Raw genomic sequence first — 20244 nt, forward strand, 5'->3', positions numbered from 1 at the left:
AGAAAAATCTATGGAGCAACCTCAAGAAGAGTTGTTAATGTAGGATTGTTTTAGAAAATGGGGATTCTTCAGCATAAAGAGAACTAGTTTGGTGTAGTGGTTAAGGCATCAAGCTAGAAACCAGGAAATTGAGTTCTAGTCCTATCGTAGACATGAGATAGGAGAAATGAGATATGAGATATGAGAAAAAAAGCCCTGATCACTGTCCGGGTGATTTTGGGCCAATCATTCTCTCTCAGCCCAACTCACCTCACAGAGTTTTTTATTGTGAGGAAAATAAATAATAGAGAATAAAGTTCATACAAAACAATTGCTGGACCTTGGAATGTGTTTGGGGGAAAATGAATTGTAATTCTGCTTTCTGACTCTTCAGGTTGCCATCGCTTGCCAATATAGAATAGCCACTAAGGATAAAAAGACAGTCCTGGGAGCTCCTGAGATGTTGCTGGGGTTGCTTCCAGGAGCAGGAGGCACGCAGAGATTGCCAAAGATGGTGAGATGATCTCTTTGATAAAGACCCAGTTTTCCTTCCTGTGCCCCTTTTTTTGATATGTGAAATACCTATTTCTCTATTTCAGGTAGGAATTCCTTCCGCCTTTGACATGATGTTAACTGGAAGAAATATCCGTGCTGACAAAGCAAAAAAAATGGGACTAGTAGACCAGTTGGTGGATCCACTAGGTTAGATTGTGATCTTTCCACACATACTTTTTGCCTCAAATTCTCCGTGCAGAAAGAGAATATTATGGACTTGGAATGAGGGGAGGGAATACAGCTCTGAGACTGGGATTGAAAGAATGGAGGGAAAGTTGTAAATTTGTAGGATCAGGGCTTTTTTTCTCATAGAACGCTCAGAACGGAGTTCCGGCACCTTTTTTGGATGGAACCTTGTAGCATAGGCAAGGCGGGTTGTATGACCGGCACCTTTTTCTTTTACAAAAAAAAATACTGTGTAGGATGTTCTACAATATGGGGAACAAGGAAGCTTATTGTGCCAAGAGTGGACCAATCAAACCCTTTGCTTGAAGTAATTATTTTATTTAAAACATTTATATAGATTCCCAACTTCTAACCAATCAAAAGCAAATAATGCCATCAGTGAAAATTCATCTCTGCCTATGGGTTTATAAATAAAATTAGTGGTGCAGCATAAGGGTTTTGAAGGAGGTATAGAAGTGGGAGCTTCAACAGAATTCTTGTGATACTGAAAGTTGCCCTTTCTGTTATCCAGATGGGCAGGCTACTAATATCGTTGCATTTGCAGGTCCAGGTATCAAGAGCCCTGAGGAACGGACCATGGAATATCTGGAAGAGGTGGCCATTACATTTGCACAAGGACTAGCCAACAAAACAATTACTCGAAAGGTTGACAAAGGGCTGATTCAGAGTGAGTGCTAAATTAATTTTGTTTTGATTCTTGGAAAAGGTGCCCTGGCCCTTGTTTTTTCTTGAAATTTTGGGGTTCCTTTGGCCTACAGGCCAAATTAGCCCAGAGTAGTTTGTCACTGAACTGCTTTATCTTACAGAAGTGACGGATTATGCCTTGACAATTCCCTTTATGAGGCAACAAGTATACAAAACAGTAGAAAAAAAAGTCCAGAAGCAAACCAAAGGACTTTATCCTGCACCCTTGAGCATCATTGAGGTAATTCAGGTTTCTTTGGTGGCTTTTGGGGTTCCACCCAGGCTTTCAAAGTTAGATAGTGCATGTTTCTGTACGTATGTAGCTTCTGCTCATTTGTTTTCAGCTTGAATGTTTTCAACTTTAGAATGAGATTAGTGACATATTTGATCTTGTTTTGGGAAAGGGGCTGGCTAGGATGACTTGGAACCCAAATTTGGTTCAAGGAAGCTATTTATAAATAGATCATTTAGTTACCTGAAGGCCAAACTCTTTGCAGGTTATGTGTCATAGTTCTTCAGTATTTAACAAGCATTCTAAACCAGAATATAGGCGACCTCCACCTGGAGGAGCAAAATGTTTTCATTTTCAAAAAGGTTGGCTAAAAGCTTTTTTAGCTTTTGCAGAGCATTCGTGCTATTTTGGCATCTGTGAGATTCTCTCTTACAACTGTCTGACTTATTCCAGAAACATTAGTAAGTATAAACTGAAAGCATAGTGATTGAATTTGTAAAACTGCTCTTTGATGGAAAGTGCTACTTCAAAGAATGCAGCTTACATTTCTCTCGATGTTGGTGGCTCTTCAAGAAAAGAGCCCTTTTGTAGTGGCTTACCTGTTACCTAGGAATATAGTTTTTGCAAAAAGATAAAAGATCTTTTTATTTTACTGGGTATTTAAAACATTGTTTTAGACTTCGTATTTGCTGCTTGCTTTACTTTAATATTCTTCATTTTCTTTTTTCCTTCCTAGCTTTACTAGGGTACTCTTTGTTGCTATTTATTCTATTTATGCGTTTAATTGATCTGAATACATGAGTAATTTATTAAATTCCTATGCTGCCCATTTCAGTAAAACAGTGACTTTAGAGGGCTTACAGGTTAATTAAAAATTAATACGTGCTAAAAAAGCAGTTAAAAGAATTGAATGGAGAAGTTAAAGGTTAAAAGCAGAGATGATGGGCGACTTGGGGGTGAGTATGTTCTCTAACCTGCCAGCTAGCTGCAACATGGCAGGCTTTGCTGGGACCCAATCGAAGCAGCAAAGCCACATTTTTAGGTTCTTCCAGTAGGCCAGGAGTGTGGAGGCAGACCTCACCTCCGACAGGAGAATATTCCAGAATGTGGGCTCTTCTCCAGCACCTTGCTAGCTGAAATTCTTTGGCCAAAGTTGTTTTTCCCATTGGAACAATTGGGGCGTGTTAGTTCCATGGGTGAGACAGTTCCTCAGATACCCCATGCCCATGCCATGAAGGGCTTTAAAGGTGACAGCCATCACTTTGAATTGGGTCTGGAAGCAAAACAGCAGCCAAAGCAGCTTGTACAACAGTGGTGTCTCATATTTCACAGAATTGTCTACACTGTTATGCTCTACACCAGTTTTTAGCTTCTGAATATTCTTCAAGCACAAGTTTCAGTAATTGAACCAGGAGATGATCAGGCCATGAGTGACCTTGTGCAGGCCTCACAGTCCAGGAAAGGGTGCAACTGGCGCACAACATGAAACTGCACAAAAGGTCTCCTAGGCACGACCGTCACCTGCAACACATCCAAATTGGGAAGTTGTTTTGTTCAGTATTTATTGATGAAACAATTTGGGAGCAAAGTATAAGGAGGAAAAAAACTTTAAAATCTCAGTAGCAAGAGGGCATTTCTGGAATTTTCTGATCAGATGGAATACTGTTGGGTGGACTGCAGCGTGGGAAAGTCTATTTGTGTAGTGCAAACTTCCTTCACCTTTGTTTCCCCTGCATGCCTTCAAAATCTCCCCTGGAAAGTTGGGAACGCTCGGGAGAAGGATTTTAAGAATGCATGGAGGCTATAAGGCAGACATGTCAAACACAAGGCCCGGGGGCCGGATCCGGCCCGTGAAGTGCTTTCATGTGGCCTGCGAAGCCATCCTGGAAACAGTGAGGGACCGGCCCCCACTGCCTTGGCCCTGGCCCAGAGACCCTCCTTCTGCCAGAGACCCTCAGATCTGTCCCACTCCTGCCCAGGCCCCCATAGGCACCCTTGATGCGAACGATGTAGAGCTGGCCATGCCCACCCAGTAGGCCATACGCACTCTAGCCATGCCCACCCAGTAGGCCACGCCCACCCTGGCCACACCCACCTGGCCCCCTGAGGGCAACCGCAATGCTGATGCGGCCCTCAATGAAATTGAGTTTGACACCCCTGCTATAAGGGAAAGGAAGAATTGTTCTATCTTGCTCCATAACTGAAAAAAATGTAATACAAACATTATTGAATCCCTCCCAGTTTTGATTTTTTTTATTTATTTTAAGCTACAGCAAGCTATATCTGTTGGATTACAATTCCCACTATTCCCAAAGTATAGTACTTTGTATGGAGGCACAAAGTTGCAAAAAGCTAGGCTGCAGGTTTGGGATCTTTTTTGAAAGCTCTTCAGAGTATTGCAAAATAAAACCTGGACGCATTGCTTGAATGTCTGTGGAGATTCTCAGTCATCCAGGTCACGGTTGTCCCAAAGGTGCTTTTTTTTCAAGAGGCAACTGGACTTTCTTGTTTTTCTTTGAAGACATTTAGCTGCTGAATCTTTTATGAATTATAAAACACATGGAACAACATAGGAGAACAAGCCCATCAGGACAAGCAGTCCATCTGCCTTTAAAAGACAAAGGCCACTGTTTTGAAGACAGCAAAGTCCACATTTTGAATAGAGAGGACTGCTGGTGTGAAAGAGGAGTCACAGAAGCCACCTATGTCAAAACTGAACAGCCCTTTCCCAAAAGAGGGGGAGGGATACGACATCATCTATCTCCAGTCTACAACACAGTCCTTTCAGCAGCTCCAAAAAGGCTCCACACCCATTTGCGCTATTCAGGTGACCCTGAGGATACAGATAAACCTCCAAGTGGCCTCAACGACTCTCTAAAAGAATGCAAATGACCATCTGTCTGCAAGGAATATAAATCCTTCCATTCCCCACCATCCAGTCAGAGCCGAAGAAGCTTCTTGGATGAGAGGCAAAATGTCTTCAAAGAAAAACACGAAAGTCCAGTTGCCTCTTGAAAAAAAAGCACCTTTGGGACTTCACCGCGTTGATACTAGTTGTGGAAACATGGGATTTTTTTTCCGTTCCCCAAAGTTCCTACCTTCTGGGCTAGAATCTTTTCTGCCAAGGGGGTTAAAAAAAACCTCAGTTGTAAGGTCTGGGGAGAGCCAGAAGGGTAGGCAACACATCCTTCAGTACTTGAAAGGTGAAATAAATGGCTTTTGATGTGTTCTTTTTCTCTTAACTGTTTTTAAGGCTGTGTTTAATGTTTTTAGCTGTTATTGTCAACAGTATGGGCTAAACATACTTTGAAAAAAAAATTTTTTTTGTGGGTTTAGGTAGTGAAGACTGGCCTAGAACAAGGCAATGAAGCTGGCTACCTTCTGGAATCCCAGGTAAAGAATCTCTGATCCACTTGGATTGACTTAAATAGATAACAGACTGGTAGTGAGTTTGGACTTGATGCTGTACTACAGTTGGTACATCTTCTAAAATTAGATCTTCGGGACTTGCCACTTTTGTTATAATTATCTTCTCATTATTACCAGTACCTGGATATTCTCTGCAGCTTGATTCTCATTAGTTTATATCAACTGAATCAAGACATCTCAAAAGCACTTAATTTCCCACCTCCTCAGCATTCTTTATGCTAAGAGAGAAAAGGATAGTATCCTATAATTTAAAAAGTGGATAGCATTGGGGATGTGTGAGAATCTTACTGGAGCAATAGTGTACTCAGTATAGTCTTTCAGAGGTAACGTCAACAGCTCTCTTAAGTCTTTATCCTGCAGCCTTAAGCAATTTCCTCCTTGAGTTTTCAGTGAAGGTTTGTTGCAGGTTTTTTTCCAGTAGACAGGAGCATTGAGTGATCAGTTGCTCTCAGATTAGCCATAATTTCCAATTTTCCATCTTTATTTTTTTAAAAAGCTAGTCTTCAGCGCTACAAGCCAGCATGAGATAGAATGTGTGATCCACTCTTTTATTTTGTAAAAAAAAATCTGTTTTCAGTAGATCACTGAACAAAATCCTAACAGTAACATAAACAAGGCCAAGATAAGGGAGTGCTTAAAAGGCCTTTGATGCAAAGTGTCTGCTGCCTTATTTTTTTAAAAAAAATTACAATTAGGGTTTTTTGGGTGTAACACTGATTATGTTTCACTTCTTCAGTTGCTTTTAAACCACCATCAGCCATTGTGATGATCCAGTTTTTATAACCATATGCTATGGTCCATAGATAGAAACCATATTTGTCATATTTCTAATGGTGAATTTTTTAAAATGGTGAGTTTTAAACATGTATAATGGTATAATATTTAAACCCCGGATAATAATGGCATTTTCTTTCATGGGTTATGACACAAAGCAAAAAGAGCACCCAGCAAGAAAAATAGGTATATCTGCTCCAACAGTACACTGTATTCAGCAAAAATAAAATCACATCTATATTTAAGCTTTTGTCTGGAAAGCTTGCTAAAAATACCTATATTATTGACTAAAGATGCACATATTGCCACATTATGGCTCTTTATATGGATTTAGCACCAAACGTATGTTAAACACTATTATCACCAGTTAGAAGCAGTGTAATTCCTAAGCTAAACCAGATGAAAAATCAGCAAGTTTAGAGAGAAATGCCATGCACACGAATACTTCAGCAGTGGTTCTCTACCTTTTCTTCACCACAGACCCATTTAAAATACCTTTTTGTGGTCACTGGCCATGGACTATCAAAACTTACCGTATTTTCTGGCGTATAAGACGACTGGGCGTATAAGACGACCCCCCAACTTTTGAGATGATTTTCATGGGTTAAAAAGTCATCTTATACGCCGGAAAATACGGTAGTTCAAAATGTGATAACATTGTGGCTCCCATCAATGTTAATTTGTAGCTGGTCCTCTGATATGCCCTTCTAGAATGCTTGTTCACTCTTTGTTGTTACTTGGGGATGGTATGATGATTTCATGGCAGTGCCTCTGAACATTTCATTTTCATTTTCTCTCCACTTTTTCCATCCCCACTTCTTGCAGAAATTTGGGGAACTTGGGATGACTCCTGAATCCAAGGCCTTAATAGGGCTCTACCATGGTCAGGTGCAGTGCAAGAAGAACAAGTTTGGGGAGCCCAAGCAACCAGTCAAGTAAGCTCAGCTATGAACAGCCTTCAAGTGTGCTGTCTAGAACAGTTCTCTCTGTTTGTATGTAAAAGATTAGATGGCTTGCAGTAATAACATGCAGACGAGTTCAAAGGAATGTCACTTAGTTAATTCAATCTAGTTTGAGAGGACTGGCTGTGAAATTGTTGAATGCATTCTAGCTAAGCCAGAACCTCCCATTTTTTCTGCTTGTCCTGGCAGGGCAGAAAGTTAGTTTTCCTGCTTTGCTCCAGATTGGGCTTTGCATGCACAGGCAAAGTCAGAATCCTGACAGGACCGTGCTCAAAGTTTTCTATACAACCAGCTTGTCCACTTCAAAGCAGGGAAAGTGGAAGTTTATATGCTAACTGCATTGAAAATACTGTCATTCAGGCAACTAATAAAGATCTTAATTTCTAGTTGATTCTTTTTTTAAAATGTACCGTAGTTTGAAATGTATTATTTTGGTTTATAGATAAGCATTTCTCCCAGAAATTACATCCACCTAGTTTGAAGCTTAGGGGTGCTTTTTAACTAGTAAATTATTCAACATTATTTGAATTATCTGTTTACCTTTCCAGCATTATTTTAAAAAGGACAAAATTAAATGTGACTTATTTATACTATAAATTTTACCCAATTTCTTGTCAACTCCTTTTTCTTGATTACCTCTTTATGCAGGAATCTTGCTATACTGGGAGCAGGTTTGATGGGTGCAGGAATTGCTCAGGTTTCTGTGGAAAAGGGTCTTAAGATCATAATGAAGGACACTACTCTGGATGGCTTGAGCAAGGGACAGCAGCAAGTCTATAAAGGGTATGTTCACTTAGGATCTAATGCCTGGTGTATTTGCAGCCTGGAGGGAACGGAATCCTGCAGTAACTTCAGCCCTGAATTATCACTTCCAGTTGTCCCATACTGGTCCAGTATTTTTGAAGCAGTAATATGCAAAATTATTTTTTATCCTATTGCTCAGTATGTCTTGACAGCTCTTCATGTCATAAACACACAGGCTGAAAAAGTTTCTCAGAGTAGCAAGTATGACTCTAACAATGTCCTTTCATTCCAGCATTTGTTTTGTGTATAACTCTTTCCCAATAATCTTACTTCTGTAAGCTGCCCAGAATCACTAAATAATTTGGGCATTATTGTAAATTTTCTAAATAAGTAAATAAAACAATAAAATAATCTTCAAAAGCTGCTGGCATTGCTGAAGAGCTATGATCCTTTTTCAGTTACTAAGGGAATCATATCTTTTTGTAGATTTGTTTAGGCCTGGGGAGAGCTACTGTGCTTCCTAATAAATTGTCAGTTGACAGAGAACAATTACACATTTTTGTCTTACCTTACAGTGGTTATCTTACAAGCTTTTTTTAAAAAAAAATCAGTGTAGTATCTCTTCCAGATTCCATTTTACTTAAGTATATCTATTTTGACAAGTATCTTAGTATTATTCCTCTCCCTTTTAGAGGGGTATCCATGATCAATATTCGCATTTGGCAAAGTGTTTGGAAACAAGGCTCTTTATAAGTGCACTGTTAGCCTCAAAAATCTGTGTTGTTTTGCTTTGCTTTTTTGTTTAGTTGTGTGTTGATCAGTATATGTATTTCCAGGTTGGCTACAAAAAAATTAGAGTAAAAGGATAGATTTCAGAATTATAACAAAAACTTAAATATTTTAGAAGTGCTTAAAAATAATAAAACCTAAAGCTTAAAAGCCATCTGCTTCTAAAACAATAGAGTTGTTTTTACTTAGTGTTTGAAAGATCCTTCAAAGCTTAAGACAGGTTTTCTTCAGTATAAAAAAATATATGAATGTGAACAGTTTCTTCACAACTATACTTTACCCAACAGCTTATTTTCAATACCTCCCACTGTCCCCACCCTAATCATTTTCTCAGCTTGAATGATAAAGTGAAAAAGAAGAGTTTGACATCATTTGAGAGGGATCGGATCCTTAGTGACCTTACGACACAGCTGGATTATAAGGACTTTAAGAAAGCTGACATGATCATTGAAGCTGTCTTTGAAGACCTCAACATCAAACACAAAGTGCTGAATGAGGTGGAAGCAGTAAGTAAGAGTTCAAGGCCAATTGGCAGGATGGGTCTGCAAGATGCATTTGAATATCTTTGGGGGAATCTCCCATTTCCTAATTTACTATATAAAGTTTGCTACATCATTCCTTTGCGAAAGCTGAAGAAATTAGAAGATTATGTTAATCTTGAAGCACATACCGGGCTTGTCTATCTCTGGTCAGTAATCTGATCCTATGACTGCCCGTGGAAGTATCTCCATTCAGTCCAATCGGATGATTCCATCAATCAACATTAGAACTGTAGCAGTCAGAGGAAGGAATATTATTATAAGGATGTGAAGCCTTACCCTGTTGCTTGCTTGCTACCAAGTATAAGCCAGTCCTGTCAAGTGACCAAGCACATGGCTACAATCAGGGCCTTTATGGGATGCTCTATCCCAAATCACATATTACAGTGGAAAGGGGTTTTTTCGTTTCTTCTTTATGTAAGATTGCTGTAGCCATAATTATGCACCTTCCCTCTTCCACATGTAGCATTTCCTTTGTCTTCCCAGCTTGTCCCTCCTCATTGTATCTTTGCCAGCAACACATCTGCTCTCCCCATCAATCAGATAGCTGTAGCCAGCAAAAGGCCAGATAAGGTGAGTTTGGTGTGTTTTTATAGAATATACTGAAAACCTGTTGTTAAGTAAGGTCTCTCCATCTGTGGTTTCCCCACAGCATATCTTAGTCTTGTTGGAAAACCAGCATTTTTAAGAGCCTTGGTGGAGCAGTGGGCTAATGCCTCCTTAAGTAACACCAGCTGCCTGCAATTAGTGCAGGTTCGCATCCCACCAGGCTCAAGGTTGACTCAGCCTTCCATCCTTCCGAGGTAGGTAAAATGAGGACCCAGATTGTTGGGGGCAATTAAGCTGACTTTGTAATAATGCCGCTTGGGGGGTGTATGAAAGCCCTAATAAGCAGGCATATACATAGAATGAAGGCTACTGCTAAGCTTGTAAGCCGCCCTGAGTCTTCGGAGAAGGGCGGGATATAAATGGAATTAAAATAAAAAAATAAATAAAATAAAATTTTACTCTGATCCTGAGCTTTGACCTCTCTCTCATAAAGTAGATATATTTATTTGCCCTAAACGCCTAGAGTTTGCTAGATTCCTGCTAACGTTCTGTGATATAGTACTGTAGACTATAATAAATGGCTCCTTGGCTTCCGTTTGTGAGTAGTTTGTTCTAGTCTCCCCTAAACACGTACAGCAGCCGGCTGGAACAGTTTAAAGAAGCAAAAACCTTACAAGAAAATTAAGCTTAGCTTTAATTAGACTTGGTTAACCATGTGTCAGGGATTTGACTGTTTCCACTTTGCAGCATATCACAAGCCCGCAGTACGTGAGGATCTTAATTCTTTTCTATGTTACCCTGTAAACCTCAGGTGATTGGGATGCACTACTTCTCTCCTGTGGACAAGATGCAGTTGTTGGAGATCATTACTACTGACAAGACATCCCCAGAAACGGCAGCCTCTGCTGTGGCTGTTGGTCTCAAGCAAGGAAAAGTCATCATTGTGGTTAAGGTGATTGCGACTTTTATGTAAAATACAGAAGGCTTCCAGTGGGTTTATCACTTTGAGTCAGAACGGCCAGGATTAAAGATTTTTTTCTAAATTACTGTGCATGAGTAGGCTGTGACAAGACAAGTAAAGTATCAGCTTGTTCTTCACAGGAAACTTAACTGCAGATGTATAGAGAACTTTCACAAGAGAGTCAAAAAAGCTAATTTTATTAGAAATTATAATTACAACAATAAAAATTAATGCAAACTAAAAAAAGGAAAGAATAAATAGAAGCTGCAGAAAAGAAAAAAAATGAAAAATAAAAATAGGATGAGGAAAAATATTTTTAAAGAAATAATTTCCCCTTTCCTCAAAACAAGTACCGTATTTTCCGGCGTATAAGACGACTTTTGAACCCCTGAAAATCACCTCAAAAGTTGGGGGGTCGTCTTATACGCCGGGTTGTCTTATACGCCGGAAAAAAAACACCTTCGGATCTTTTTTCTGCTGGGCGGCGGGATCACTGGGTGAATGGAGGCAGGCGATGGCAACTCGTGGTTAAGCGGCCGACGGCGAACGGCGAACGGGTGATAGAGGGCAAACTCTCGTCAGCTTCTGGGGTGGCTACTGCAGCTGCTGCCGTTGCTCGCTCAAGGACTGGCCATGCTAGCGCCTCCAGCCCCACGCGCACGCGCAGCAGCAGCCGCCGGCTCAGCAACAGGTCGGAGCGCAGGAGCCGCACCGCCAGGCTGCCCAGGAAAAGCAGCCACACCGAGAGGCTGCACGCCCAGGCCAGCTCCATGAGGAGCAGGGCGGGAAGCCGGCCGGGAAGAGGGACCGGGAGCCCGGGCCGAGCGCGCCTCGGCCGACAGTGAGAGGGAAGCGGCACGTGAGTTCTAAAAAAGAGGCTGCGGGCGGAGCTGCCCCGCCCTGCGCCAAATGGGAGAAGTTCAAGGCCTGGGGGGAGAAGCAGGAGGGGCGCCGGCCATGGCAGGGTGGTGGCTGCCCTCCGGCACTGCCTGCCGCCCGGGAAACACTGCGCCTCGGGGGCCGGCACAAGCGCGGGAGCAGCGGGAGGGCCAGCGGGTAAGTATTTTCCGGCGTATAAGACAAAACCTTCAAAATCTTCTTAAAAGTAGGGGGTCGTCTTATACGCCGGGTCGTCTTATACGCCGGAAAATACGGTAGGAACAATTTTAGTAACATCATTCCCTCTTAAAATTCAGTAAATGTAGCTATTCCTTTGTTTCCCAGAACTCTAAATCTGCTGTCTTGTGGTCTCCTTCTAAGGAGCAGCTGTCTAGAGCAGGGCTTTTCAACCAGTGGTAGGGGTACCACCTGTGGTACATTGGCACCTGGCAGGTGGTACGCGACCATCCTAGAAAAGTGGTAGCGGGGGAGGGGAATGAGCTGAACCAGCACCGCAGAAGCCTGAGTGAGAGATGGCTGGAGCTGCAGGGCTGTCAGGGCTCAGCGGAAGCGCCAGGACCAGCGCCAGGGTACAGCTGGAGCTCAGTGCTGATCCCGGTGCTTCTGCTGAGCCCAGAAGAAGCGCCGATCAGCTGGAACGTTGCAGCATCTCCAGGGTCTTGTGATTTACATTCAGATGCTTGGCAACTGATTCATATTTATGATGGTCACAGTGTCCCAGGGTCATGTGAAGGGACCAAAACCTGCTGCAACCACCCAGCAGATGGGTGGAATAGAAATCAAACACTCCCCACCTCATCCCCGCTGCCAATCCTCAACAGAAATGCTCACAACAATGAAAACCTTGGACAGGAGAAAGAGCACCACCAGGCGGGCAGGCAGGTGTCTTGCTCAGCTGTGGCTTGGGGGGCACTTTTTTCAGTGCCATTGTAACTTCGAACAGTCACTAAGTGAACTGTTGTAAGTCGAGGACTACCTGTACTTCATCACTTTTCTCTTTTTTTTTTTTGTCTTTTGACACCTTGCAAGGCAACGTGGTACTCGGATGTTGCCATATCCTAAAAGTGGTACAATAGGTGAAAAGGTTGAAAAGCCCTGATCTAGAGCAGTTGTGGGTGATCTTAAGTTTTCTCCTTATCTACTGTGGTTGTCAGCTCTGCTTCTCACAGAGCTGTCTTCAGTCCACCATTTCTTCCCTATAAAGCGAAAAAAAGCTCAGATTTTGTGCTTTTTTTCTTGGTGGTATAAAACAACTTTTTAATATACCAATTATTTGTCTTAACAACTTTAAAGAGCTCTTGGAATGCTCACAAATGTCAGCCTGAGGTAAAATCTTAACCCTTTTATATTTAGATGTAGAATATCAATTATGTGCTTAAAGACAAATGCATTAATAAAAATCAAATCCATATTAGTTGGGATCTCAACCTAAATTCCTGTTCACCCTATACCACTGAAAAGTTGGTCTAAACTAGTGTCACCCGTATGGCCTCTAAATGAGAAAATATCTCATAGATGAGAAATATCCTACATATAAGAAAAATCGACATCCATTAAAGTGAATTGGTGAGGGAAGACTATTTAGATTATTTGCTGCCTTATCTTCCTTGGCAAACCTATTTCATATTTGTGTTTACTCCTCCACAGGATGGTCCAGGATTCTATACAACTAGGTGCCTTACTCCCATGATGTCTGAAATTATCCGTGTCCTCCAGGTTAGTGTCTGTTGCAAACATCTGGGGTTTGGGAGTCTTTTATATTATATGGGATAATACAGCTCTGTGAAAAGACACTCATCCCATTTCAAGTTCTAGTGATAATATAAAGAGTGTTTAAATTAACCAATAGCATCCAGGTTATTTGAGTCAGAAATTGAATTTGCAGGCTACATGGATTCCTTATGTCTCGTGATAATTATTGAATTCCATAATAAGAACTTATATCAGCCATCAAATATTTAAATGGTATTTTGGGATTGCTTTGAACAGATTCAGTTTTTTCAGAATGGTCAAGTCAATTCAAATTTAAATGCAGAAAAGTGGCAGGACTTGAAACAAGTAGTTAATACTAGAAAAACCTCAAGTATGAGCTGAAACAGTTCAGCATGGAGGAATGCACTAATATGCAGGACTGTAATAAGTATTTGGTTCCAATTGCCCCAATTTCTGGAAGTACAAGCAATTAATATAAGAGGTAATTATGTTTTCAGACTAGCGAATCATAAGTTGATTGTTTATATATAAATGATACCAACATCAAAATTTTATTTGTTCATTCAGACTACCATAGGAAATTGACAAGCTTCAGTAGAAAAATGCATTCAAAAATAGTTTTTCACAGAATTGCATATAATTAGAAGGATAAGCTCAGGTTCATTAGTTTTACTATTGTGGCTTTTATATAATAGCATTATACCCACCAAGTGAAACTGGGACAAAATGGGCAACACTAACCATTTATAGTCTTCTCATAAGTTATAACCTGGTTCATCCAGTAGCAGATCAGTGTTAAGAGTTATGATGATTAGGAACGCCATGTTTACTCACTATAATTTGAGAGGGAGGAGGCAAACAGTCTTGCTCATATTGTTAATAAGTTGAGTCAGAAATTGCTGATTATTGCCAATTGTTGAACAATCTATTGCCAGAATTAGATCTCCTGTCACTCAAAGCATTTTCTTTTTCAACTGCGTTTTCTGCAGGAAGGTGTTGATCCTAAGAAAGTGGATTCCCTTTCCACTAGCTTTGGCTTCCCTGTTGGAGCTGCTACTTTGATTGATGAAGTTGGGGTCGATGTGGCCACTCATGTAGCTGAAGATCTTGGCAAAGTTTTTGGTGAACGATTCAAAGGGGGGAATGTGGAGCTAATGAAAGCCATGGTAAACAAGGGCTTTTTAGGTAAGAGTTGCAAGCTGAGCAATTCCCCACATTTCAGTCTTATGTACCAGCATCAGTTGTTCTGCACTTGTTCTCTGGTTGTTTCTGTTGGTTTCCAAGTACCTGGTGCCAGTGGATGGTTCTCTGTGAGATGGTTTGTTCCCTTTAAGCCTCTTCTCAAGTCCAGCTACCACTCATTCTGCTCCTGTATATTTTGTTTTTTTTATTGAAAATGATTATAAACGGCTTTGTGAGCCAGTCATATATATAGGTAGTCCTTCATTTACAGCAGCTTGTTTAGTGTCCATTCAAAATTACAATGGCACTGAGAAAACCGTTTTTCACACTTGCCATTTCTGCATCCCCGTGGTCACATGATCAAAATTCAGATGCTTGGCAACTGACTCGTATTTGTGACAGTTGCAGTGCCCCCGGGACATGTGATCACCTTTTGTGACATTCTGGCAAGCAAAGTGTTAAGGAATTTATTGTGCAGAGGTCTCCTTGTGCTACCAAAGAGTTGCACAGACAAGGAAGGGCACTGAGAGCAGTAAAAGTCACACACAGAAATACACTGAGTTCTAAAAGCAAAAAGTATTTTACTTTGAGGTGGTGTAAAAACAAAAATGCACAGTCAAAAAATAAACAGTCCAGGTCATAAACAATAGCAACAGTCCAAGCTACAAAGTCTTCTTACCGGTCCAGAGGTCAATACACAGTTCAGGTTTACAACAGTAGTAAACCAACAGCAGAGCAAAAACAGTAATAGTAGAGATCAGTGAATTCAGAGAGAGAGAGAAGCTACGTTCCTAGCTTCCTCTTATGGCCATGAGAACACTTACACACCCATTGGCCAATTAACTTCTTAAAGCCATAGCATTATGGTTAATATATTTTCAACCCAACATTGTAGGCTAGCACCATATGCCTAACATTCTCCCCTTTGGGTAGAATAATATATAACTCTTACAATCTTATGCACATTCTTTCACAATTAGCATTGTGTTTCACAGCACTTTGTACCTTCGTAAAATGGTCTGCAATATTTACATCAGATGGACAATACTCTAACTGTATTAATTTATCTTTGACACATTGTCTGACATTTAAATAACGAAGATCAGTATGTTTAGATCTTGTTCTTACTGCAGCATTATTAGCCATCTTTATTGCAGCTTGATTGTCCTCATACACAATGAATGGATCATTTACATTTAAACCCATATCTAACAATAATTGTTTGTACACTAGCAGTTCTGTACATAACACTGATAAACATGAAAATTCAGCCTCCATTGTAGATAAGCTTATGTGTTTTTGTCTAATAGACTTCCATCCAATCAAAGAATCACCCAACATTACAGCCAACCCTGAGGTAGATTTACGACTGTTTGAATCAGAGGCAAAACTCGCATCTGCATATGCAGTAAGGATTAACTCACGATTTGGCTCTAGATATAACGAGTAGTGAATAGTCTGCTTCAAATACCTTAATACTCGTTTAGCTGATTGCCAGTGTCTAACAGTTGGATTATTGTTGTACCTAGCTAATTGATTTACACAGTAAGAAATATCAGGTCTAGTCCAATTACTCAGATACATAAGACTTCCTATCAAAGATTGGTACATAGTCTTATCAAATACAGGACTCTCAACATTAGTGTCCTTAATATCCATAGCCATCGGAGTTTTTGCTGGTTTACACATTTCCATATTGTATCTCTTTAATAACTGAGATATTTTACTGGCTTGTGACACCTTAAAACCCCTATTTGTTTTCACAATATCTAACCCCAAATAGTGGCTAATTTCTCCAAGATTTCTAATTGTGAATTTATTTTGCAATCTTGAAATGATAGTTTGTGCTTCTAACTCAGTTTTTGTTATTATTGCAATATCATCTGTGAATAATAAGAGAAAAGATAATGCTCCGTTGTGTTCTCTTCTAAACAAACAAGGATCAGCATTACTGGCTACAAAACCTAATGCACTCAACTCATTAACTATACATTTGTTCCACTCATAGCCTGATTGTTTCAATCCATAGAGGCTTTTCTTTAATTCCCAACAATCATGGTCTCTATCACTGGTCAATCCTGGTGGTATTCTTAAATAAATAGTATGTTGCAATGGAGCATGTAGATATGCAGTTTCAACATCTACATGGGTAACCATATATTGGTTTTTAGCCGCCCATACTAAAGCTGCTCTTAAAGTAGTTGCCCTTAGACTGGGTGCAAACACTTCGTCATAATCCTCAGTAGTTTGGGCAAAACCTTGTGCAACCAAACGTGCCTTATGGGTTATAGTTCCATCTACTCCTTTCTTTATTTTATATATCCATTTACAACCTATAGCTTGCTCACCAGGTGGCAGTTTTGCTTTCTGATAAACCTTAAGATTCTGCAAAGACTTCAACTCCCTGTTCATTGCAGCTTTCCATGATGCCTGTTCCTTTTCAGGATACATCCTGATCTCATCATAGTTAGATGGCTCTACACTAACTTGACATACTATACTAGCTTCATAGCGATCAGGTGGATGTCTGATACGCATTGAACGCCAAGGAATTACAGGGCTTTGAATTTCTGTCTCTTTTCCTTCCTCTGATTCATTTTTTATCTCCCCTATCTCCTCTTCATCTTTTATATTTACAGGAGATGTATTATCATTACTAGTTACGTTATCAGAGGAGTCCTCAAACACTAGAGGATCAGTATTAACAGTTACTTGCTCTAACCTATCCCAACCAACGTGCTCAAGGAATTTTGCACTAGCACTGTTATATACATTAGTTGTGCCTCGTTCCCAGAAACGATAGGATCTATGGTTAGCTTCGTAACCTACGAAGTATAATTGCCTAGCCCTATGTTGGCCTTTACTCCTGAGTTGTGCAGGAATGTGGACCCAAGCTGGGGTGCCAAACGTGTGCAGGTAATCAAGGTTTGGTCTTCTACCATGCCATATTGTATATGGTATTTTACCAGTAGAAGTATTAACAACTATATTCAGAACATGGTTTGCACATTTTGCTGCCTCCCCCCACAGTCTATCTGTTAAGCCAGAATCTCTTAACATGGTTCTAATCATGGCTTGTAACGTTTGCCCACGTCTCTCAACAAAAGCATTATGTTGAGGCCTATAAGGGGCTGAATGTTTATGCTCAATGCCAGCTGATTCTAGCATATCAACAAAACGCTTATTTGTAAATTCAGTACCATTATCAGTAATTATGCACTGAACCTTTCTCTTTGTTTTTCTCTCCACGAACTTCAGCCAGTTTGCAAATTGTTGGAAAGTATCTGCCTTTGACTTAAGCAGATAACAAAAACCATATCTAGAGTAGTGGTCCAATATACTTAAAACATAACATGACCCTCCTAAACTTGGTTTCATGGGTCCAATTAAATCAGCAAACACAACTTCCAAAGGTACAGTTGTTTTGAAGCTGTTTAACCTGTTTGCAGGAGTTGCCTTACTCTTTTCCTGATTACAGGCATTGCAATTCAAATACTTACTACATGGCTTCAGTTTAATTCCTTCTACTAACTCAACTGTTTTACGTAGTGAGTTAAAGTTTACATGCCCTAACCGCCTATGCAATAAATGTATACATTCATCATGTGGCTTCTTGTTCTCACATATTGAGTTAGCTTTAACTGTACTAACCTGGTTACTTGTGAGAATGAATAAACCATTTTTCAAATTTGCAGTTACACAGGTTCCATTCCTCTCAATAGTGCATTGCTCCCCTCTGAATGTTACCACAAACCCAACTTTAACCAATTCCCTTACAGATAACAGGTTGAATCTTAGCTTAGGTATATATAACATAGGTAACTGTTCATCAATGCATGGACAATAGGAATTACCTTCACCAGAGGCCTTCATCCTCCAACCGTTTGCTAGTGAAACATATTGGTTGCTGTTTTTCATATTAACAAACCTCTTTTTCACTTTAGTAATGCATTGTGAAGCCCCACTATCAACAACCCACAATTCATTATTTCTGGGTGTTGGTTCACCAGAAATAGCCAAACCAATGCCCTTCTTAGCCTTCCCACTGCTATTCACATTCTGTTTTTTACCCTTTCTACAGAACTTGGCTATATGCCCTCTAGCCCCACAAGAATAACATTTCTTGACGTTGTAAGCAGTAGTAAATGGCTGCTCCTCTCGTGGTTGTGTCTCTCTCAGCTGGTCTCTGTCACGCCTTCTTCTGGACTCTTCCAGCAGTCTCCCAGTAATGTTAGTCAATGTCAGTTCCTCTCTGGTCAGGACTTCCAAAGAAGAAACATATCCATCATAACTCTCATCCAAAGATGACAGAATAATGTAGACCTGATGCAACTCTGAAAAAATCAGCTCCTTTTCATGAAGCTCTTGAAAAGTTGCCTTCATGTAATTTAAATGGGTCAGCATATCTCCATTCATCTGCAGACGAGCCCTAAACAGCTTACGTGTAAGGTGTATATGTGCACCCACACTGTCACGAACATAAAGCCTTCGCAAAACGCCCCAACACCTAGCAGCAGACTCCTCACCACGAATATGGACAAGCTGCTGGTCATTCAGTGTTAGTCCAATAATGCAAAGAGCTTTCTCATTGCTACGTTTAAAGTCGTCTAACTTCTTTACATCCTCTTCGTCATCTGGATCCCAAGCAGTAGTATCTGGTGGGTTATTTACAACAGCCCATAGTCCTTCCTTGCGCAAAAGCAAGCAGCATTTTGTGGACCAGGAAACATAGTTTGTCCCATCCAACCGGGTTATCCAGGAGATGCCTGACAACAGTTCCTGTGCCATTTTACACCAAATACAAACTCAGCTAGGAATACTGTGTGTACTTACTCTCAGTACAGGCCTGGGCCCATAACCAGTGTTAAGGAATTTATTGTGCAGAGGTCTCCTTGTGCTACCAAAGAGTTGCACAGACAAGGAAGGGCACTGAGAGCAGTAAAAGTCACACACAGAAATACACTGAGTTCTAAAAGCAAAAAGTATTTTACTTTGAGGTGGTGTAAAAACAAAAATGCACAGTCAAAAAATAAACAGTCCAGGTCATAAACAATAGCAACAGTCCAAGCTACAAAGTCTTCTTACCGGTCCAGAGGTCAATACACAGTTCAGGTTTACAACAAAAGTCAATGAGGGAGGCCACATTCACTTAACAACCGTGTAACGAACTTAATGCAGTGATTCACCTAACAACTGTGGCAAGAAAGGTTGTAAAATGGGGCAAAACTCAACTGTCTTAACAACTGTTTCGTTTAGCAACAGAAATTTTGGGTCAATTGTGGTTGTAAGCCGAGGACTACCTGTAAAGAATGATATGACAGGACACTGTCACTTTTCCCCTATTACTTCCTTCTGCATGAAGAAATCTGCTGGATCTCAGCTTTCTGAAATCAGTTTGAAAACAAAAGAGGAGCCCCCAGAAAGAGGGTTTATCTGTCAGGTCCAGTCTTTCCCCCCATTTTTTTAAAATTCCATTTATATCCCGCCCTTCTCTGAAGACTCAGGGCGGCTTACAAGCTTAGCAGTAGCTTTTAAGCCCTATTTCTTCATAGTAACTTGATATCTGCTGCATTGGTCCATTAGAGCTGGTCCCAATCGGTGTGTTCATTTCTTTATTCTAAAAGTAATGTCTCTCCAACCAATCCTAAAATTGCCAAGGTGGAGAAACACTGTTGTAAGAGTAATTTGGGATATGGCTGAGTAAAACAGGTTTCCAATGACTTGGTTATTCTAGGTATTCTGCTTTTATTATTGTTAGGACAGTTACTACCATAGAGACCAGTGCATGAGTTAAGTCACTTATTCAGCCTGTCAGAGCTGGGAGTCTGCATGGACTTCAGGTTTTGTAGACATGATGCTGTAGAATTACTGTTCCTGCTATTGTTGGTCACAACAGTTTTTCCTAATTATTGTAAATTTGAACAGTTGCTAAACAAGGCAGTCAGTGTATGCCTACCCCTAGATTTTGTAGAGGAAACTAGTCACTGCATTATAGAATAGAATAATTTCCCCACTCCCTACCCCATTCTTTCTTTCCACAATCTAGAGCATCTTTTTGAACCTTCC

The 20244-nt window shown here is 40.5% G+C and overlaps 1 protein-coding gene across 1 annotated transcript in view; it reads left to right on the forward strand.

The window, feature by feature from the left end:
* HADHA (hydroxyacyl-CoA dehydrogenase trifunctional multienzyme complex subunit alpha) overlaps positions 1-20244 on the forward strand; it is a 42395-nt gene that overhangs the window by 19764 nt on the left and 2387 nt on the right. Inside the window, exons 6-17 of the mRNA XM_081315037.1 lie at positions 374-493; positions 579-681; positions 1265-1387; positions 1527-1645; positions 4973-5029; positions 6665-6774; positions 7450-7584; positions 8669-8840; positions 9360-9446; positions 10234-10374; positions 12931-12999; positions 13986-14181. Coding sequence (XP_081171163.1) covers positions 374-493; positions 579-681; positions 1265-1387; positions 1527-1645; positions 4973-5029; positions 6665-6774; positions 7450-7584; positions 8669-8840; positions 9360-9446; positions 10234-10374; positions 12931-12999; positions 13986-14181 — 1432 coding nt within the window. The remainder of the gene's footprint in view (positions 1-373; positions 494-578; positions 682-1264; positions 1388-1526; positions 1646-4972; positions 5030-6664; positions 6775-7449; positions 7585-8668; positions 8841-9359; positions 9447-10233; positions 10375-12930; positions 13000-13985; positions 14182-20244) is intronic.

Source organism: Vipera berus (assembly GCF_964194415.1).
Source record: "Vipera berus genome assembly, chromosome: 1".
NCBI classification, from domain to species: domain Eukaryota; kingdom Metazoa; phylum Chordata; class Lepidosauria; order Squamata; family Viperidae; genus Vipera; species Vipera berus.